The 22,712-nt window shown below is 38.8% G+C and overlaps 1 protein-coding gene across 2 annotated transcripts in view; it reads left to right on the top strand.

Annotated features, from left to right (window-relative positions):
• The first annotated feature begins 1,131 nt into the window (after positions 1–1,131).
• The window catches only part of Ntng1 (netrin G1), a 280,824-nt gene continuing 259,243 nt past the window's right edge, over positions 1,132–22,712 (top strand). For both annotated transcript variants that reach the window (XM_048363652.1, XM_048363651.1), the window contains exon 1: positions 1,132–1,894. In XM_048363652.1, coding sequence (XP_048219609.1) covers positions 1,649–1,894 — 246 coding nt within the window. In that variant the 5' untranslated portion in view covers positions 1,132–1,648. The remainder of the gene's footprint in view (positions 1,895–22,712) is intronic.

The raw sequence follows: 22,712 nt of genomic DNA, 5'->3' as shown, positions 1-22,712 counted from the left end.
GTGTTCTCTTGGAATCCTTTAAAATGGATCCAATAAAGAGTAATGGATTTAATAGATTGAACTAGGAATATGAACCGTAGAATTAAGAAAATCCACTTTTGTTGGCACTAGAATTTCAAATGTTAGCATTTGTTTAGTTTTCAATAGTGCTCTTTAAACAGAAAGGTTTGCTAGTTGAATTCACCAATGACCTGTATGTGTAGGTCCATAGAATACATTATTGTCTACCAAAAGTACTTTTAAATGATGATTTTTATTTTCTCTTAGAATTAGTGTCTTATTATTCTGCTTCATGGCCTGTTAACTCATCCTCAGCTATTTTTATATGTGCATTTTAAATTGTGCATTTTACTACCAAGCTTTTACTTTTAAAGCAGTGTATTATATGTGCCTTTGGGACAAATTCTCTCCTGTTAGAACATAACTGCCAATGCAGATGTAATGAATATAGAAAGATATAAGAAAAAAATTCTTGGGAAAGGAACATTTGCTCTTTTAGTTTGATTTCTGAATTTATTTTTCAGAGAGCCAAGTTGTCTGTATCAGTAAATACAACCAAACAAAAGATGTGAAAATCCCTGCACCGTAATGAACCAATCTCAAGGGACAGGCACACGAGCTGTGGCAGTTTTCATTCCAGACAACAAAAGCGGAGACTTGTATAAGGAATTAGGAAATTTTTAGGGTCTCTTTGCCAAGTGGGAGAAAAAAGTCATGCAAGTAGTTGTCATTTCTTTGTCATTTTTACAAAAGCACTCACTTGTCCCATTGTTCTCTTGGAAGAGCATCTTCGCCTTACAATGCATGAGAAGTGTTTAGATCCAACAGCTTGCTCTCCATTTAGTTAAGATGGAAATGGGAGTTTTGAAGCAAGTCCTTGTTACTCACCTGGAACCCATGCATCTGTCTTTGTTATGGAGAAGTTAAATGCTGCACACCCAAATTCTCCCCAACATCACCGATTCGCCTGCTTTGCTCCTCCTAGCAAAACAGCGAGGGAAAGGTCATTCATATGACACCAATATGCTTCCTATTGCATCAAACCTCCCAAATGTCAGCGTAGCAGAGATTTCATAATGCGTTCATTGATTCTGAGACAGTAACTCTTATTCTTATTGTTTCTAAAAGGGTGTGGGTGCCGGAAGACAAGGATGATTGATGGGAACCAGTCACTGGCCGGGGAGTGCACATCCTTCTGCCCATCCTGACTTCTCAGCACCTCTGAGCAGACCCCGGAGCCGGCAACACTGGGGACCACTCGAGGTTATTGGATGTACAACAGGAAAGCTACCCCACGGCTAATTTGTCATCTGTTACTGGACATCTCTCCCCAAAACAAAACTAGACCCGAGTCCGATAGATATGCACTCCAAGGACAAAGAAACTGCAAGTTGTTAACACCCAACACACAAGCATGTTAAATCTCCACCAAAGTCAATACACCTGAACACACACAGTATCTTCATAGATCACATTCTGTTTCGAAATCTGCTTTGATGTCTTGACCTCTTTTTTATATGTACCTATAAATATATGTATAAAGAATTATCTCCGTAAAGATACGCACACTTACATATATACAGATACTTGCCTATGTCGAACAGACACTGATTACAAATAAGACGCGAAGATCGCCAAGAATTTAGAGATGTATTTGTCAAGATTCCTGTCGATCCATACCCTTTGGGTTACAGTGTCATCGGTGATGCAGCCCTACCCTTTGGTGTGGGGACATTACGATGTGTGCAAGACTCAGATTTACACGGAAGAAGGGAAGGTATGGGATTACATGGCCTGTCAGCCGGAATCCACGGACATGACAAAATATCTGAAAGTGAAACTCGATCCTCCGGATATTACCTGTGGAGATCCTCCGGAGTCCTTCTGTGCAATGGTGAGACAAAGCTTTTGAGTCAAGCATTTCAGAAAAATGGGGCTGAATCACATAGGCAAACAAAGGTGGTGAGTGTGAAAACTTATCTGAAACTACAGGTGGCTAGCTTGGCTCGGATCATGGCGGAGGCTGGTCCTGCTTGGAATTACAATGCGCACAGTATGAATGCTTTCGTGGAGCTTCCTTCTTCCCGCAGAGAGGCGGGTGCTGTTGAGGAGGGGTAGTGCATGTGTATTACTGAACGAAATGTTCCATGGAAGGTTCAAGTTCTAAGTAGAAGCTGGGGAATGTGATTAAGTGGGATGCATTATAATGGGGGGAAAAAAACCTACTGGGCAGCCAGCTTTAAGATGTAAAGCTTTCTTCTCGCACGTAGATAAGACCAGGCCCAGACTGGACATTTCAGGGTCAGACTGAGCTCACAGTTCCCTTCACCAGGCAGTTGTGGTGGTGTGCACGTCCCTGGTTGAGAGGACAGAAGGTAGAAGGATTAAGGGCCCTTGATAAACTTTTCCAGAAATGTCTAGTTTGCCCAGCTCGTACAGCCCCTTATTATATATATATACATTTTTAATTAGTTTTCTGTGGATATTTTATCAGATGCATGTTGGAAGGTTGAAAATGTATGAACTAGGGAAAGTAATGACCCAGGATATAGCAACTCAGATCCTTTTCTTTTAATGAGCAATGCTACCATATATTTTAATTTTGTGATGTATCTAAGTCTTTTCCTGGGGGAAAAATTAAAATACCTGGTGAAGAGGAAGCATTGGAGTGGCATGTTGAATTGCTTCTAATGACATAGCTAAAGACAAGCGGATGTGCTGTTGAGAAAGAGACTGGAGATTTAAAAGGTGCTTTTGAGTGTGCTAAAGATTTCAGTGTGCTCATTTGGTTTACGTTGTTGGTGTTATAGGTGGTCTTTATTTGATATGAGCACTGTGATCCTATCTCTCTCCATAGAACCGATATAATCGTGCGGCAGTTTTTAATAGTATTCTTACCTGACTTTATTATCTTGAACCTGGCCTGGTATTTTCAAGATAGTGAAATTATTAATCAAAGTAGCATCTGCTCATATTCTCTAGTGAGTTAAATTACCATAAGATCATCTTAGATGGAGCCCTATAGGACAGGTTTTATAAGGGGAAACAATTGTGAGCAATAATGACTATTTTCACCTAAAAAGCTCAGGGCTTGCCATTTTTCAGAGGTGCCACTGGGGACTGGTTTGAATTATAGGCTACACCTGATTTTTGTGGCGAGGGAGATGAAGAGGTTTGCTATTAGGTGCCACTGTGACAAAAGTGCTATGAAAAAACAACTATTTCAAGGAGAGGAGCCCTTCTCTCTGAGAAACAGGTACGTACTTCACATTTTAGAAACTACCGGCTTCCAGAGGAACGGACTCAAATATGTGCATAAAACTATAATAAATCCATAAAAGAGGGATGTTTGTTGGCTTTGTGTAGGTCCTTAATAATTTCTCATGAAAGGTCAGATTTAAGACCTCATTAAAAATCTGGGGTGAAATTGCTTTTTGGGTGATAGGATGTGCAGAGGCCAAATTCTGAGCCGAATCTTCCTGTTATTAAGGGCACCGGAGCTCTATAGATTGCTTTCCATGACACTTGGAACAATACGCTTTCTCTGGGAGTATGTAGTAATTTACAGATCGGAGTAACCTAACACATCTCCATTTTTCCGGATGCGTGGGTCCGGCGTGGTGTGTTCCCGTTGTGATTTGTTTGTGCAGTTACCCCTGAAGCTCAGCCTCTGACCGGAGAATGCGAGCTCCTTGCCGCTGCTCTCCATCTCGCTTTGAAAAGGGTTCACTTGGCATGATGCCTACCGGGTGTTTCTCTCTCCCGTCCTAAGCAGCATAGGGCATGTTGCCGAAGAGCTCAGGCCTGCCTTTTGCCAGGACATAATTTCAGCATCAACAAGCCAATTCTGAACAGTCTACCACCTAAGTGACGCAGGTCAATAAGAAAAATAGAATGAACCTGCTGTTTCTCAGCTTGGCTCCAGGGCAGTGGTAACATGGATCCTTGATGTGGTTGCAGGCCAGCCTGTCTTCAATTCATTGTTAAGTCTCCCTTATTTTTAATTTTTCCCCATTTTTGTTATCTTTATGTAGTTGTGCAGTGGGGTTTCCGCTGGCCATGTCACCTTATAAGCACAATGCATCCCATAGATGCATGTCACCCCTTCCATCCCTCCCTCCGCATCCACAACAGTCTTAAAAGGCTGCAACAGGCTAGGGTGCAGGAATTCAGAAGCTTTCGTGGAGTTAGACATGGCATCAGGTGAGTGGTTCACACAGAGAGAGTATAAGGTTTGTGAGATGCTACATAGGAGTCATTATTTTGCATTCCTTATAATGCATAGGCTGGCATAACAGGTTTAATCATCTCTCTTTTAAATGCATGCTTTGCAGTTATTGGTAAGCATATTATAAGCCAAGTCAGTGATAATGCCCCAATTTAGCAACACTTTCTCCCTGCAGTTGTGGATTTTTTCATAAAATTCCTCAGCATAAGAGCTCCTGACATGAGGCTTTCAAACTGTCTTGAGATGCTGGCATATCAGGTGCTCCTTAGCCCAAGGTATAATGGAGATCTATAAAGTCATCTGTGTTAGGGTTTATACACCCTTTCCTGCTCGCTCGAAGTCATTAAGGCCTATTATATCAGGGGAGCTGCCCAGGAAGCACACTTGCTACATAGTCCCTGTATGTAAGTGCTTTTGGCAAGGGTCTCACTAGCTCAGCTAGTGATACCCTGATTAACCAGGACCATGGGGTCATAGAACTATCCCATGATTCCCAGAGCTGAATTATCTAATAGAAATTTGAAGTACATTAGCATTGTGTTAATGAGCCAGGAATATTGCCTTTATTTCACTACAGACTGAAATGTGAGAAGAAATGGATCAAATAATTCCACTGAATAATAGAACTCTGAATAACATATGTAGTAGATCTATGATGTTAAGTAGCATATAATTGTTTTATAGTAATCATACAAGCATTTATAAACATTGGTTTGGGGTTAATTCTGTTATCACGACTTATTATAGCAGGATAGGGTCAGTACATAAACATGTCCATACATATCTGAACTATATACATTGGAAACGACACATTTTCTTCTTAATTAAATGCAATCCATTGGCATTGATAGTGGCTAAAACAATTACTTTTTTTTTTTACCATTAAGGGGGAAAGATCTACAGAAACAGGAAGGATTAACCACTCCTTTTTTTTCTAGGCTGAAACAATGCATTTGTGTAGATCCTGCCCTTTCACTCACTTGACAAGGTTCAGGTAGCACAGCTCTGTCAGGAAGCACAGATCAGCAAGTGACAACCGTTTGTTTCAATCTACATAAAGAGCAGGCCAGATGATCTGAACTGTGCTGCAATGCTCAAGTGACAGCACAAAGCAGTCGCCCGTTCTTCATGTTTAGACAAACATCATCGCTCTAGACAATGCACCCCAGTAGCTGAAGAATGGCAAAATTAACTGCAATTACATCTAGCCTGCAGCTAATTTTCTGGATACCTTGCGTAGAAACATTGAGAAAGAAATCTTAAGACAGAAGTCCTGTGCATTTGTACAATTTATGGGGCAGAAGTGCTGGTGGCTGGGGGGAACAGGAACCTTCAGTGTCGCCATGGACTTCAGAGCCAATCACAACAAAACCAGGAAACAAAGAATATTAAAAAGTCTTCTGTGCATGTAATTTGGGCATAATGTTATGAGGCAGGCCTTCCAAATTTCCCTTGGAGACTTTCGGCCTTATTAGTGCAGCATGCCTTTAATTACAAGTAGACTCATATTACTAAAAAAAAAAAAAAAAAAAAAAGGAAGAAAGAAAGTGGAGAAAATAAAGTACTCTAAGGTGTAGTTAGCCATACTCTCATTATGTTTACTGCAATAATTAAAAGAAATGGTATAACTTCCCTAAATAAAATGTCTAAAGTTGAAATGGAAATGGATTTTCTTTGGGAAATTTACTAATGTGTGCCTATATGCTTGATAGTCATTTATTCAACTATCTTGGTAGATCTATTAATGCATATTTCCTATTGTGCTGTTTCTAGATAGATTCCTATTAAGAAAATTATGTAACAAGTGCAAGCAATGTGGATAAAGCATATCGTATTAAGTTTGAGTGGAATTTTGAAAGTAGTGGAAAACCTTTGACTTTTGTAATTTCAGAGGAACCCACAGGAGCAGGAAAATGGTACCGCCAGTCTCAGAGATATCTATGACTTGAATTTCTCAGCACACACCATCTCGGCTTGCCATTGGGTGTCTCTGGGGTGACCTTTGAGAGATTAATTGGATAAACTCAATTACATTTTCAGTGACAAGGGATTAATATCAATGTTCCCCAAACTGGAAATGACATTGACTTATAAAATAATTGGATAATCTTTAAAATGCACCTGAAACATAATTCATTAAATGAATGAAGTTTTAGTAACAGTGACATATTGCACTTGAACTGATATCTTCCTTAATTATGCACAAGGGGTGCCTTAAAAAACTGTGTTTTCATGCTTAACACTTCATGGTCAGTTCATTACCTAGACTTCTTTTCTTAGAAAGAAGGTGAACTCCTGCTTGTCAGGAGTCAATTTTCACAGAAATCAGTCTTTCTGAGTGGTCACTATGAATTGATCACTAAAATCCCTGTAGCTTCTTTGTATCTCTGACATCAGGTTGAAAGTGCTCTGCCTGCTTTTGGAATCTGGGAGCATACCTTTTTATTTCCCAGTGCTTCCCGTTAGAACCCACAGGAATCTCTAGGAAACTGTGGAGACCATCTGACTAGAAGAAGGTGCTGGATTGGGATTAAGCTTGCATGGTTTTGTCCGGTGCCCACAGCTTACACCTGTAATCCTAGCTACACCTAAGGCTGAGAGCTGAGGATCTCAGTTAAAAGTCAGCCTAGGCAGGAAATTCTGTGAGACTATAATCTCTACTTAACCAGGAAAACACTGGAAATGGAGGCATGGCTCAAGTGGTAGAGTACCAAACTTGAGTGAAAAAGCTAGGACACAATGTCCAGGCCCCCAAATTCAAGCTCCTGTGCCAGCGTGCGCACACCACACACACACACACACACACTCACACACACACACACACACGATGTTTCATGTTTTCATATGGGAAGGAGCTGATAGTTTATGGCAGGAGTAACCCAACTTAAAATGAGCCCATCTCTCTTACTGTACCCTAGTAGCATGCTTTCTACGCATAAGCACTCTTGTGGGCTAAAGCTTCACACATTATTCCAGATAACTGCACAGAGTGAGGTGGACAGTTCATGTGCTATATGCAAAATCCTGGTGGAGTGAGAATCTTGGGAGTGAGAACCAAGTCAAAGAACAAATGGTGCTGCCCCTGCCCTATAGAAGAGTTTTGAGCATAATGAATATGGAGTAGCAGTTACACAGGGGAGGAGAGTTCAGAGGAGGAGGGGCAGCTCTTGGAAGTTTTCAAGGCAAACATTATCCTCCAGAATGTCCAAGAACCGCTGGGAAAATAAGATTCTGTTGCTAAGTGCTTAATGTTAAGCAGCATCAGAAAAAGGAAAGATTGGGTAGGCACACTTCAATGACAGGTAACTTGGTAAAGAGAAGAGCTTTTCTTTTTTAGTTCTTTTTGTTATTTTAAGGTATTGTTCACAGAGGTTCCCATTTCACAGGATTCAGGTAGAACAGCTTCTTAAATCTAGAAAGATGGAAGGGGAACAAAAACATATAGATTCTAACAGGTTTTGTATACACACACACACACACGCACACTTCTTAATTTAGGTGATGCTTGAATATACCGAATGAGAGAAATATAGGTCCTCTATAATGTGGAGCTCCAATTTCACACAAAGATTAGCAAAAACGTAAAAAAAGAAGAGTTTTAAATGCGGAACTTTGGATGCCAAATAATGAAGCTCAGCCTTGCGGTAGAGCTCTTTGAGTTCTTGCTTTTAGGTACCTAATAGTAATGGTGATATCTCCTGTCACTTGAGTGAGATTAGAAGCAGTGTCCTAGAGTTCCATAGTCTGTCTCTACTGTGTTGGGGTATCCTGAGAATATTCTCTAAACTTTTAAGGAGCTTGCTTTAGTTCTGGCTTTTGTTTTCTCCTCTGGGTTTTAGGGCAGTTTCTTGATTCTCTGATTTTGGAGACTAGAGTTATCACCCCAGATTTTATCTCATCTCCCCTAGGACAAGCAGAAGATGTTTGATTATTTGCTTGAAATAATTTTCTCTTCTCTGCTTATACTGACTCCAGTCATCCTTATACGCCCTAATTCAAGCGATTTTCTGTATAAAACCTTTCCAAAATCAGCTAGTGTCATTCAGTTGATCTTTTAAATCTTCTGCTTTATTTATGTATCTATTTTATGTGTATGGATGCATTTATCTCTACCATCTATCTCTCACTAGATGTTTATATAATATAAAATGGAGATACATTAATAGATAAGATGGTGGATATATAATAAATAGATTTAGATAGATAGTAGATAGATGGCAACAAGATGATAAATAGTTGAAAGACAAATAGTCAAGTCTATACACTTCATTATATTCAGTTTGCCATATCTCATTGTTACACACTCACATATGCATTTTGTTTCATCTGACCCTTTATCGGGGTTACCGGTCTTGACATGAGGCTATGTGCAAGAGTACCATGACACTTGATGGACGCTAATAAATTCAGCAGAGATATCCATATAGTATGCATTTAATAGCATCGTATTACAAGTCATATCTTCCCTTTATCAAACTAATTATTCAGTGGACCGATTGCCAAACTGTTTTCCATTCTTGAGAACCTTACCATGAATGGAATATCCATAGATCTTTTGTAAATTATGACACAAGTAGAAAATTCTAGCTACTAAATGTGAGTAACTCACTCATAATGTGCTCAAAAGACAGTGTGGAGAAATCAAGCTCTCCTCTGAGGTCTGATTTGAAAACTACTCATCTATCTAGGTTATATATAAGGATAATTTTATTCATAATTGAGGCCTTTACCAATATTTGTCTGAAATAAACAATTCTTATTCAGTGAATGTATTATGGAAGAGATGAGAAAACATAGTGGACAACATTGTAATAATTTTGAATTATTTCTTCTTAAATATAACATATAGTTGGTTTTACCCAGTTAAAGTTATCTGACATACCATTTTTGCCTTTCTATTTACTACTATCTTTCCTTCATTTATGATTTTATTTATGATATTAATAGCTATAAATATTCAGTTATGTAACATCAGATTTTTGTTTTCCCACTTTGACATCTGGATGTTTCCATGTGGGTGTGTTTCTTTCTATTGGATAGTGACATGGTTATGTCACAGCAGGGTTCTGGTATTTAACTAAACAGATTCTTTTCCCTTCACCCCCAATTACTGCATAATATAAAGATATTTCTCATGTATTGGTCTCATTATGTGGCCTTGAGCTGAGACCAAAGGGAAGGGACATGCTCCTGTATTCTCCAGAGTAGAATTGTCCCTGAACAGAAGGACACCATGGGCCAGATGTGGGTTAAGAGATGCCCTCAGGGTTAGCCAGATCTTTCTCTCTCTGCTTTTCTCTTTGTGGCCTGGAAGGAAACAACTTGGTTTATGTGACAAACCAGGTTCGTTTATTGGGAACAAAATGCTGAAGATAAAGAAAATTATGCCTTCTAAACTACATCCATGGCTTACTTTAAACTTACTTTAAATTGACCCACCAAGATAAATATATCTGGCTTCAGCACTGAGTAAACATACACTTATCCATTCCCATAGCCAGAACAAAAGCTTCACAAAATAGTGCTTATCCTTTCTAATGCTAGCTTCTCTGATACTTTGCTTCCTTTATATTCCTTTCTGTTGTTTAACAAATTGTTGAAAATTATATACTGGATACGATCCACAAATTACACATAGCAGCTTTTGAAACTGTATAAATGAAACTTGTATAAATAGGGAAACACTGTACATACCTTTTTATAATTTGCTTTCTTTAACTTGTCCGTGGTGCGTGTGTGCGTGTGTGTGTGTGTGTGTGTGTGTGTGTGTGTGTGTGTGTGTGTGTGTGTGCGCTGGTCCTAGGGCTTAAACTCAGGACCTGGGTACTGTCCCTGAGCTTTTGTACTTAAGGCTAATGCTCTACCACTTGAGCTACAGTGCTACTTCTGATGTTTTTTGGTAGTTAGTTGGAGAAAAGATCTCAGACTTTCCTGTCTAGGCTGGCTTGCTACTCCAGTTGAATAGCATGTATTACAGGCATTAGCCACTGGTGGGTGCCCAGAGAAATGATGTTTTGAGATATACTATTATATGGATATTTCTCCAGACAGTCTTCTGTTTATTGACATGAAGGTTCTTTGGTTTTTATGTGTTAAAGCTCATGACCTATGTTCCCCACCAAACAGAAAATTAACAATGTATATATCCAATAACATGTTTAAAAAATTGAGTCTTCAAGAGTCTCCAGATTTCTGCCTGCTAAGTAGTTAGGATCAGAGGTGTGAGCCAATGTGTCTGACCACATTTTATTTTACTATGGATGAATTTATTTGCTTCTTGTGAAAGTTGATTTATAATGCTTCTTGGTTACTTGAATTTCATTATTTCTGTTATTTACTCCATATACTTTTGGCCCTGTTTCTAATTTTTGTACATAATGTATCATTTTTAAAAGATATGTAACCATGCATGTATTTACATTTTTTTGTTGTTTTTGTTTTGGTTTTTTGCCAGTCCTGGGCCTTGGACTCAGGGCCTGAGCACTGTCCCTGGCTTCTTCCCGCTCAAGGCTAGCACTCTGCCACTTGAGCCACAGCGCCGCTTCTGGCCGTTTTCTGTATATGTGGTGCTGGGGAATCGAACCTAGGGCCTCGTGTATCCGAGGCAGGCACTCTTGCCGCTAGGCTATATCCCCAGCCCATGTATTTACATTTGAGCCTTCACACAAACGCCGTTTTGGGTTTTCTTTTTGACCAGTCCTGGAGGTTTGGACTCAGGACTTGAGCACTGTCCCTGCTTCTTTTTGCTCCAGGCTAGCACTCTACCACTTGGGCCACAGCCCCACTTCTGGACATTTTCTATATATGTGGTGCTGGGAATTGAACCCAGGGCTTCATGCATTTAAGGCAAGCTCTCTACCACTAGGCCATATTCCCAGCCCAAACTCCATTTTTTTTTGTTAGCTTAATATATATATATATATATATATATATATATATATATATATATATTTTTTTTTTTTTGCCAGAAAAAGAGATCTTACTTTAAAGACTTTGCCAAACTTTTCTTTTTGTGGAAATATCAGTTGTCTTGTCCTGGATTTTGGTGATAAGGAGTCCAAGTCTTGAGGTCAGAAAAGACTCATCTGAGAGCCTATATCTAGATATATCTACATCTTTTTTTCTTGATGGAAAAGCTTTACAAAGTTTCTACTTATTCTTAGTCAAAGCATCTAGGTTTTTTGTTTGTTTACTTGTCTTACTGAGAGTCAGTGTATCCAGAAAAAGTTGCATCCTGAAGCATTGTTTATATAGGGCTGCTAGGAAGTCTGCTTTGCTTTTCATTCAGCAGTCCAATGGACAGAGCAGCTTCTCATCTGCCATGTTTGAATTTTAGAATCTCTTCTCTTACAATAAGAGAAAATCGTAAAGGTTGTTTTACATGTATACTATTGGGAAAGATGCTACTGCCGTTGGAAGGCTGTAAGTTTCTTCTCATCTTGCTGTAAACAGATTCCCAGAGAATCTGCTCCATGAAAAAAAAAAATTAAAGATGAGAGTTGAAGAAGAAACTAGAATTGGTTTTCTTTCACTCTTTGACCTGCTTTGAAGCTGACTTCTAAAATATTAAATGAAGAACTGAGCTGGGTATTGCTCCAGTACAAAGAAAGTGCCCTTTTGTTCTAGAAGGTTGATACCTGTTGAGGTCTAGCTTCTGACATTACTATCAGGTCATGTCTGCAAAGTGATTTTTCCACACGCAACCCAAGGAACTTTCTATTTCTTTCCTGTTCATTCCTTTCCTTGTTGAAAACAACAAACAAAGAAATAAAATGTACTTTCAAACAACTTCCAAGCACGGTGTAAAAGTTAATCTTGTGTCTCAACAGCATCGATATATTTCCTCTAAACTGATTTATAGGAGAGAAGGAAGAATTTATACTTGGGTTGAAAAGACTGAACAAGTGTGAAAGTGTGTAACTTCTTCCCTGGGCTGGTCTTGAACCACAATCCTCCTGATCTCTGCCTCCCAAATAGTTTTATAGGAATGAACCATCATGCCTAGTGATACTTTACATTTCAAAGAAAGACATTTTCATAGGTAGATAAGAGCTAGAAGAGATGAAGTTAAGATATGTAAAACTAAACTCTGCCTGGCAGCCACAGAGAGCTTGGGTATGGAGGCCGTATGAAGGTGTTCCCGAAATCCCCAGTCTAGCAAGTGACATTCTGTGGAGCCAGGTAAACAGATGCGGGTCATATGGCAGACACCAACGGGTTCCTTAATGGGAGAGGAACCAATCTGCATGGCACACACAGGTTCTGGAAGACGCCATGCACATAGCAGAGGAGGAATGAGCTGGGGGCATAGGTGGGAACCGTGGACGGGGGATGCACAGACCGTTTCATGTAGACATTTTGATCTTGAGTTTCATAGTCCTCTTCTGTGAGGAGGGGTGTTACATTTCCATCAGTGTTCTGCTATAGGCTCATAGTAATGTCTTCTTTGGCCATCACAAAGACTGCAGAGACCAATGCTGTGTGTGTTTGCGTGTGCGTGTATGTGCGTGCACACGCGCACGCACACACCAAGCCTTCATCTCAGGCCTTAGCTACTTGTTTGTTTTTTTTGTTTTGCTTAAGGCAGGCATTCTATCACTTGAGCCACCTCCCACTTATTGCTTTTTTGCTGGTTAATGGTGAAGGTTGGCTTCGAACTCGGAGCCTCCGGGGTGAGCCTCTTGAGGAGTTAGGATAGGTGTGGTCCACGCGGCAGGACTTTCTGCCTATTGGATGAGTTGGCTTTGTGCTGTAGTTTTACGTATCATACTTGTAGCTGATATCTGTGAAGAATTCACAAAGGGCTATGTGTTGTAGCAAACACTTGAGCTGTGTGGGCCCTGGGAACCCTCAGGCCTATCATTAGCCCTGACCATCACATGAAGTAACTGAGACACGATGTTAAGGAATTTCCCAAGATGAGCCAGAGGAAGAGAATTAAGGCAGGCACTGTGACTCACACGCACTACTTCCATGCCTTCCTAATTTCATTTGACGCATGTGTGATCAAACCATAGCAAGCAGCTCTTTTAAAAATCACTTTTTTTTTTCAACTACGAGCTACCAAAATACGATTTTGTTTTTTAAAAAAGTCTTTTATGTGAAATAACCTCTGGAAATTGGATCCCGTAAATTGAGTGTGTGGAATGTTGGAAATATACATTAGGTCATGTCTTGTCTTCATTCAGGGGTAAAAGAGTCCATCGGCAGTGTTTGTCCCCATTCTTGCTTTCATTGCTATTAATGTATTCATAAAAATGGAAACACGCTCATAGAAACTGTAGAGAGCTTAGTATAGATAGTAGTCAGCATCTCCAAACCAGAAAAAGAAGTCAGCAACTGTTGACTAGTTAGCAAAATCATATTGTTGTGGGTGTGTGTTGAGAAAGTAGTTAGCATGATGCTTTAGTTTTGTTTTTGTGTTTTTCACAGAGTCAATAGAAACTGTGATAACAGAGCCAACTGCCTACTTGGTGTTTTTCCTCAGACACCAAGACGACTAGGTGTTTACAGTGTGACAAACTTATAAGCATGTCCAAATCATCTCCGCATTTAGCTTCTCTCCCAAGTAGGTCTGCATTTAGTCTTTCCCGTATCCATGAATGCAGCTTACATCCATCCATTTAGCTGCTCAAGATAAGCAACCCAGAAGCCGTGCTTCGCATCCCACACAGTGCATGCCAGCCTGTCCCATCAGCAGAATCTCCCACCGTATACAAACCTGCCGATAGCCAAGTCCCGGCCAGCTTCTTCTCCAGGCTCGAGCCCCTACTGCCTCCAAGTCAGTGCTCCTGATTCCCCCTCTCGTTTATTATCAAGGTCATTTGCTCAATGGAGTACAACATATAATATATGAAGATAGGAATGTGCCTTTAGGTACGTTTCTGGGATAGGACTTCCGTGTCTGCAGGTTGTACTTCTAAGGTTTCAGCCAATACTGCATAGAAGAAATTTGCTTAAAAATTGTCTGTCATGGGCTGGGGATATGGCCTAGTGGCAAGAGCGCTTGCCTAGCATGCATGAAGCCCTGGGTTTGATTCCTCAGCACCACATATATAGAAAAAGCTGGCAGTGGTGCTGTGGCTCAAGTGGTAGAGTGCTAGCCTTGAGCAAAAAGAAGCCAGGGACAGTGCTCAGGCCCTGAGTTCAAGGCCCAGGACTGGTCAAAAAAAAATTGTCTGTCATGAATTCATGCAAATTTGTTTCCTTAGCATTGCTGTCTAAGCAATTAAGGTAAAACATCTATTTGCATAGCATTTGTATGGTATTGGGTGTCATTAGTAATCTGGAGGTGATGTAAAGTAAACAGGAAAGCATGGGTCGGTATAGACAAATTGTCCACCTGCCTGCCTGTCTGTGTGTCTATTATCTATCTTTGTTTACCGGTGGTATTGGGATTTGGAATCTTGGTTTCATGCAGGCTGAGGAAAAGCCCTACTTCAGGAGCCCAAGTTCATCCTCTTTTTAATGTTTTTGTTTTTACTTTAGTTTTCAGGTAGAGTCTCAAAGTTTTTTCCTGGGGCCAGCCTCAAACCAGCCAGTTTGTACCTCAAATCTAGTCTCCCTAATATTTTGCCTCAGCTAATCTTGAACCACGGTCCTTTAAATTTACTTCGCAAGCAGTGGGGACGCTAGGTTTGATCCATGGTGTACAGCACCGTGCTGTTTTACATGATGGATTTGAGGTCCTCGGGGAAATCCTGGAATCAGTACTCATTCTCAGGACATGAAATGGTAGTTGTGGTTTTCAAAACACGAATGAGCCAGGGTCTTTCCTTCTCCACTTTCCTCTTGTGCCTTTTGTGTCCATTCAGAATCCCATGCAAGCCCTAACAGCTGCCGGAGGCCCCACGGAATCCCTGCACATGCCGTGGTGTCCACTCCAGTGCTCTGCCCTTGCTCATCTTCCCAGCTCCCACACTTCAAGTCCCTCCCAGCACATGGGCTATTCCTATCTCTGTTCATATTTGCATTCTCCCATCTCTGATTAACTTCCAGGATGAGAGGACGTGTCCAGACAGAGGATTTGATGCTCACAATTTTTTCTGTAGCTTCTCTACCTTTTATTTGGGTACTTACAAAACCTTCTCCCGGGAGACTACATAACCATCTTGGGTTTTTTTTCCTTTTAAGACTATTTTTCATTATATTTAAGGAGTGGTACAAAGGAGTTACCATCCGACAAATCAGTTCATAAGTTGAATACAACTTGATCAGAGTCATCCTTTTCATCATTTCCCCCCAATCCCTCCCAACTGAACCCTTTCCCTCAATTTTCTTGGGTTCATAGGGTGTACATGGAATAGTATGACTGCATTTTCCCCACACCTTCCCTTTTTGTTTGCCTACCTTCCTTCTTCTCGACACCTCCACCATACATTTCACGTACAAGTTTCTGGACATTCAATTTATTGAACCTGTGAGCTCATTTTCTAAGGAATCATTCCATTTGAATTTTCCCAGCAAATAACAAACTTAGGTGAATACACTTGCGTATAAACATGTGCTTATATGTATGTTTATAAATTAGTTCTAGTTTCCTCTTATGAGAGCAAACATGCATTCTTTTTGTCTCTGGGCCTGACTGCTTCACCTAGCATTGTTTTTTCCAGGTCCACCCACTTCTTTGTAAATTATGTAATATCATTCTTCATAATGGATAAGAAAAATTCCATTGTGTATACAAACCATCGTTTCTTGATCCATTTGTCCATTGAGGGGCATCTGTACACATTCGCTAAGGTGAATAGTGCAACAGTGGATATAAATGTACAAGTAGCTTTGCTGTATCCTGATTTGTAATTGGATAAATGCCCAAAAGTGGTATTGCTGAACTATAGAGCAGTTATGTATTAGGTTTCTGAGGAATCTCTAAACTGCTTTTCATAGTGGTTGAGTGGGTTTACATTCCCACCAACATTCATGGCATTATCTGTTATTGTTTCCATTCTTGACAATGGCCATTTGAACTGGGGTGAGATGAATTTGCATTTTCTTTATGGACAAGATGTTGAGCATTTATTTATATGTCTGTTGGCAATTTATACTTCTGAGAAGTCTTTATTTAGCTCTTTACACATTTATTAATTCAATTGTTGATTCATTGAGGGTGTAGTTTCTTGTATTCTTTATATATTCTGTTTGTTAGGCCACTGTCTGACAGATAGCTAGCAAAGGTATTCTCCCATTCTGTAGTCTGTCATTTTATCTTGTTAACTATATCCTTTGCCATGCAGAAACTTGTTAGTTTGCTGTGGTCCCTTTCATCAATTCTCATTCATTTAGTGATCCCCTGGAATTTTACTCAGAAAGTTCCTGCCTGTGCTGAGAAGTTTTAATGTTTCACCTCTACTCCTTCCTGTGATAGTTTCAAGGTTTCATGTTTCACATTGAAATCTTTGATCCATTTTAAATTGATATTAGTAGAGGTAACAGACAGGGATCCAGTTTTAGTTTATTGCATGCTTTTGATATCCACTTTCCAAATACCATTTGTTGTTCTATCCTATGTTTTGGGGCTCCCTTATCAAATAGATGGCTGTAGGTCTTGGGTTAATTTCTGGGTGTTCTATTTTTTACCATTGTTCCTCAGGCCTGTTTTTTTTTTGCCACTACCAAGATGTTTTCATTACTATACCTTCATATTAGAGTTTGAAGTTTGGAATTGTGATATTTCCAGCACCACACCACATTTTTGCTCAGGATTGTTTTGTGGTAATGGCCTTTTGTGGTTCTATATGAATTTTTAATTGTTCTTTCTGTATCAGTGAAGAATGACATTGGTATTTTGATATATGTTGAATTTAATTAGTCGATTTCCTTAGGTAGTATTGCCATTTTAAGGTTATTAATTCTGCCAATCCAGGAACATGGTCTTTCCACTTCATAACATCTTCAATTTCTTTCTTTAAAATTTTATAGCTTTCCTTGTAGAGGACCTTTCTTTCCTTAGTTAGGTTGATTCTTAGGTATTTTATTTTTTTGAACCTAATAGGAATGAAGTTACTTTACTGATTTCACTCTTGATCTTTTCACTGTTGGCATACAGAAAAGCTACTGATGTTTTTTTTTTTGTGGATTGATTTTACAGCCTGCTACTTTGCCAAAGTTATATATCAACTCTAGGATCTTGGTGTCTCTAGGCTCTTTTAGAAATATGATCATGTCATCTGAAAATAGGGATAGTTTTACTTCTTCCATCTCTATATGGATTTCCTTTATATATTTCTCTTGCTTATTAGTCTGGCTAAGAATTCCAATACTATGTTGAAAGAGAGTGGAGAAGGAGGACATCCTTGTCTTGTTCCTGAGAAAGCTCACCTAAAACCTCACAGTTGACTGCTTAGATCAACTAGACCTAAAAGACATCTACAGAGTATTTCACCCAGCAGCTGCACAGTGTACATTCTTCTCAGTAGCCCAGGCAACATTCTCCAACATAGCACATACTCTTAAGTCATAAAGCAAGTCTCAGAAAATGCAAGGCAATTGAAATTGCCTTTTGTATCCTGTCAGATCATAATGTAATAAAATTAGAGCAACAGACAGAAAATATGGAAACTCATGGAAACTGAACAGCAAATTGTTGAATCAGTGGGTCTTCTAGAATCCACTGTGGATGAACATAAAACATAAGTGAGCCTTGGGACACAATTAGGACTGTACTAAGAGGAAGGTGTAAAGCTATAAGCTCTTATATCAACAAATTAAATAAATCTTCAATTAATACACTAAAATTATACCACAAGCGCTGAGAAAAGCAGGAACAAACTCAAAACCAGCAAAGAGAAAGAAGTAATGATTACATCAGAAATTAGTAGACTAGACACTGAAAGAACTATACAAAGAATTAACAAAACATAAAGTTAGTTCTTTGAAAACCTTAACAAAGTTAAAAGCCTTTACTAAAAATGGTCAGAAGAAGAAGAGAAATCACCCAAATAAGTAAAATCAGAGATTAAAAAGGAGACATCACAACAGGTATGAGTAAAATTCAGAATATTATGGCTAATATTTTATAATCCCCTATGCCCACAAATAGGAAATCTGTCAGAAATGGGTTACATTCCTACATAGCATCCATGTAGCAAAACTGACTCAAGAAGATATAAACCACTTAAAGAGATCTGTAACAAGTAATGAAATTGAAATGGTAAAGAAATTTTCAAGAAAGAAAAGTTCAGGTCTTGATAATTTAAGAGTTGAATTCCATAAGACCTTGAAAGCAGAACTGACACCAGTATTCCTCAAACTTTTCCATGAAATAGAATGGAAAGGAAGAATCACTACCAGACTCTTTCTATGAAGCCAGAAGTATGCTTATCCCAAAACCAGACAGAGACTCAAAAATCAAAGAAGTCATAGACCCCTCTCTTTAATGAGCATGGATGAAAAACTCCTAAATAAAATATTTACCAACTGAATTCAATAACTAATCAAAAAAATCATATACTATCATCAAGCAGGATTCATCCCAGGGATATAAGGCTGGTTCAATATATGTAAATCAATAAATGTAATGCAACACATTAACAGACCGAAAGACTGAATCACATGATCAGCTCAATAGATACAGAAAGAGCCTTTGACAGGATCCAACATCCTTTTATGATAAAAGCTCAGAAGAGGGCTAGTAACAGACAGAACTTTCCTCAACAGAATGAAAGCTATATAAGTCAACATTATTCCACACGGTAAAAAAATCTAAACCCATCTTGTCTTAAGTCCATCTCCTCCACATCTTTATCTTCCCCCAAGCTTGCTTGGATTTGTTTTGCTTTGTTCTGTTTACAGGGGTGACATTAAAAATAATTAATACCTGACAGTACACACAAACAATCAGAAAAAATGACCAGGTTTATTCTTGACCATCAGCTCAATTGCGTTACATACCTTCTCATTTATTTTTATCTCTTTTCCTTCTAGATTACATCCCAATGGGCAAAAACAATATCTTTTGTCCTGCTCATAGTTGGTTTTATAAAGTTGTTAAATGTCAAAACAGAAATCTGCTAATTTGACCATACTTTTGTGTATGTCTATCTATCATCTCTCTATCTAACATCTCTCTATCTATCTATCCCTCCATTTATTAGTATTACTGGGATTTGAACTATTGAATGCATGCTTGCTATATGTAAGCACTTGATCACATGAGTCAACCCTCCCATTCCTTTCTGCTTTTGTTATTCATATTTATATGGTCTTTAGGATATATTAGCTATGCTGGAAATCCTCAGTCTTTAAGGTCCTTAGTCTTGGTGAAATTTTTAAATATTTTCTTTAATTTTTAATTAGAAACTTTTAAGTACAAAAGCAATATGATAAATGCATGTACACACTCCACTTGGAATTAACAGTGACATGTATCTTTTCCCCTGTGCCCTGATCAATTGCTTAAGTCCTTTCTGCAAATGAAACTGATTACTTGAATTTGGTTTTCCTTATAGCCTTCGTTTTTATATTTTTTTTTTTTTTGGCCAGTCCTGGGCCTTGGACTCAGGGCCTGAGCACTGTCCCTGGCTTCTTCCCGCTCAAGGCTAGCACTCTGCCACTTGAGCCACAGCGCCGCTTCTGGCCGTTTTCTGTATATGTGGTGCTGGGGAATCGAACCTAGGGCCTCGTGTATCCGAGGCAGGCACTCTTGCCACTAGGCTATATCCCCAGCCCCGTTTTTATATTTTTAATACCAAACTAATATATTCAAGATAATGTATAGTTTTGGTATGGTTTTAAAATGTTATCATCCAAAAAAAAATCTGTAACTTGATTTTTTTTTTTATTGTGTGCCAATACAATACAAATTCTTTTTTTTTTCTTTTTAATTGTGTGCCTTTACAGCATGAACTCAGGGCTTTGAGCTTTCAGGGAGCTTTCTTGGTCTAGGCTGGCTATTCTGCTCAAGACTTCCATTCATACCATATGAGCAAAAGCTCCACTTCCAGCTTTTCCATGATTAATTGGAGCTAGGAGTCTCATAGACTCATAGTCTCATAGCTGGCTTCAAACCAGGATCCTTAGATCTCAGCTTTCTGAATAAATAAAATTAAAGATGAACTTTATACTTAAATTATGTATGTTGTCTGTATAATTGAGTTTGTTCATATTACTATGCCACAAATGTGTGTGTGTGTGTGTGTGTGTGTTTGTCTGTCTATGTATGGGAGTACTTGTATAAACACATTCCTCAATAGGAAGGGTTCCCCCCACCTTAAGTTTTATTTATTTCTTTTCTTAACTACAAGCCACTCTACAAGAATATCTCTTAGTGCACATGACCAAGTTTTGCTTTGTTTTATTTCTCCCACATTGTGTACCTCATACTGGAAACTATGAGAAAATTCAATAGATGAGTAGTGATTACACAATGGTGCATTCTTACTAACAGATTTATACATTTTGTTCTGTCTCATTCACTGATATTATTATTACATAATTAAATATGCTTAAATCATATTTGTCTTATTTCTTTGACTTATAGTTAGATTTTATATCCTTTCTCAGCAGGCATAATTAACATGGGATAAAAATATGTGTGCTGTGGCCCTTAACTTCACACCTTTGTTTTAAATTATTTAAAAGTAAACCACTTGGAATTTGTATGAGAATCACTAATAAATATTCCAAATTCTAAGTCAATAGGGAAGGAGAATAAAATTTGAGGAAGTAAACATTCAGTTATGCTGAAAACTTCTTGAACTACATCTTTCTATGAGGGATAGCAAGTTTTACAAGTGATCCCCCAAGATCCAGTCCTGGGAATTAAAAGACAGACTGTGATCCCCAAATAATAGTTTTAAATTTATTTTTATTTTATTTATTTATTTATTTTTTGCCAGTCCTGTGCCTTAGACTCAGGGCCTGAGCACTGTCCCTGGCTTCTTTTTGCTCAAGGCTAGCATACTCTGCCACTTGAGTCACAGCGCCACCTCTGGCCATTTTCTGTATATGTGGTGCTGGGGAATCGAACTGAGAGCTTCATGTGTAGGAAGCAAGCACTCTTGCCACTAGGCTATATCCCCAGCCCCTTAAATTTATTTTTAATAGCCATATATATATATATTTTTTTTTCTCTCCAAAATTCATTGTCTTCATTACTGGACTATAAGAATAGCCTTAGAGTGCTTTCAGACTAGAAGTCTTACTGCTTACTTTGCAAGATGATTTATAAATATTACCTCATCCATCACTAGGATGACTTGTTCCCTTGATGAAAACTGGAGGGTGATATGTAACTGTAATAAATTTTGACAGGGAGGGAAGGTTCCACTTCCAATTAAATCCACAGCCAGGAAGCTTCCATGTAGCCTGATAAAGGAGGTAGATCAGCACACCTTTTGTGTATGTCCTTGTTTGTTGAGAGAGTTTGGGGCTAATGCAGGAGTATCTATCCTGAGACATTACAATTCTGCCCTCCTAAGAAGGATCTATTGCCTTTTCTAGGAAGGAAATTCCTAGAATTACTGAATTTGAGTGCCTCGGAGTCAGGTCTTCCAAAGTGGAATGCTTAACTTGAGACATGTCGTGTCCCTAATGATACTTTATTTGGGCCTAAAAAGGTATAAAAGTTTAAGTTAAAATATTGTCAGGTAATTTCACTTCTTTGTTCGAAGGAATAAACTAATGATGCATTTAACACAGTTTCTAGAATATAGTAAAGAGTTCAGTGAATATTAATTATCTTTCTTATGGTGATAAGCACTTCTGTTGTTAAGAATTTCTAATCATTCTGAATCTGCTTTTCTGCTTTGAAGGGCACTTCTGCATGCTTTTCTGTTTGCCTCTCTTTCTGTGAACTGCTTGCTCTCCCCCTCCTGTTCCTAATGGCATCTAATAACTAACTGCTTGTGGAGTTCAGGCTCCAAGCCAGGTATTTAAAATCACAACAATTTCAGAACTGTGATTTTAAAGTAAATGGAATATATTCTAAATAACACAGAATTAAAATAATCACTCATGGATGCAAAGGCATTTGCTTGGAGATTACAGTGGTAGCTCAGAGTATTAGCAATTGTACTAGACATGCCTAAAAGCAATACAACTATTTCTGAAAACAATAAAAAAGTTATCAAAATAAATGATTTCAGAAAAAGAAATAAAAGCTTCTTTTATTCGTAGTGATTTGGAATGAGTTCAATGTTGGCTTGCTTTGCAAATGAGGGGGATTCCTGGATGGAAAATGAAAATACTAGGCTGCAGGTTAGTTCTTCTGGCTTCTCTATTATGTCTTACCCTCTTTTATGAAGAAAGCAGGCAATTGCTCACCACCATATGCTTATGAGTGGACCAACACATTGTCAGAGAACCCCTAAATTCTGGACATCCCACTGAATCCCACTATGATTTTAATCTTACCTGATAGTTGGTTTGATTAGAGACACGATGAAGTGGCACTGTCAAGGTGACTGTGAATTGGGAGGAGAATCTCTGTTTCACAGCCTTGGATGATAATAGGAAGAGGGAGCAGGCTATACTCAGTTCCCAG

This window comes from Perognathus longimembris, chromosome 15 (assembly GCF_023159225.1).
Source record: "Perognathus longimembris pacificus isolate PPM17 chromosome 15, ASM2315922v1, whole genome shotgun sequence".
NCBI classification, from domain to species: domain Eukaryota; kingdom Metazoa; phylum Chordata; class Mammalia; order Rodentia; family Heteromyidae; genus Perognathus; species Perognathus longimembris.
Note: the sequence above shows the minus strand (reverse complement) of the source record. Positions and strands in the feature narration are given on the sequence as shown.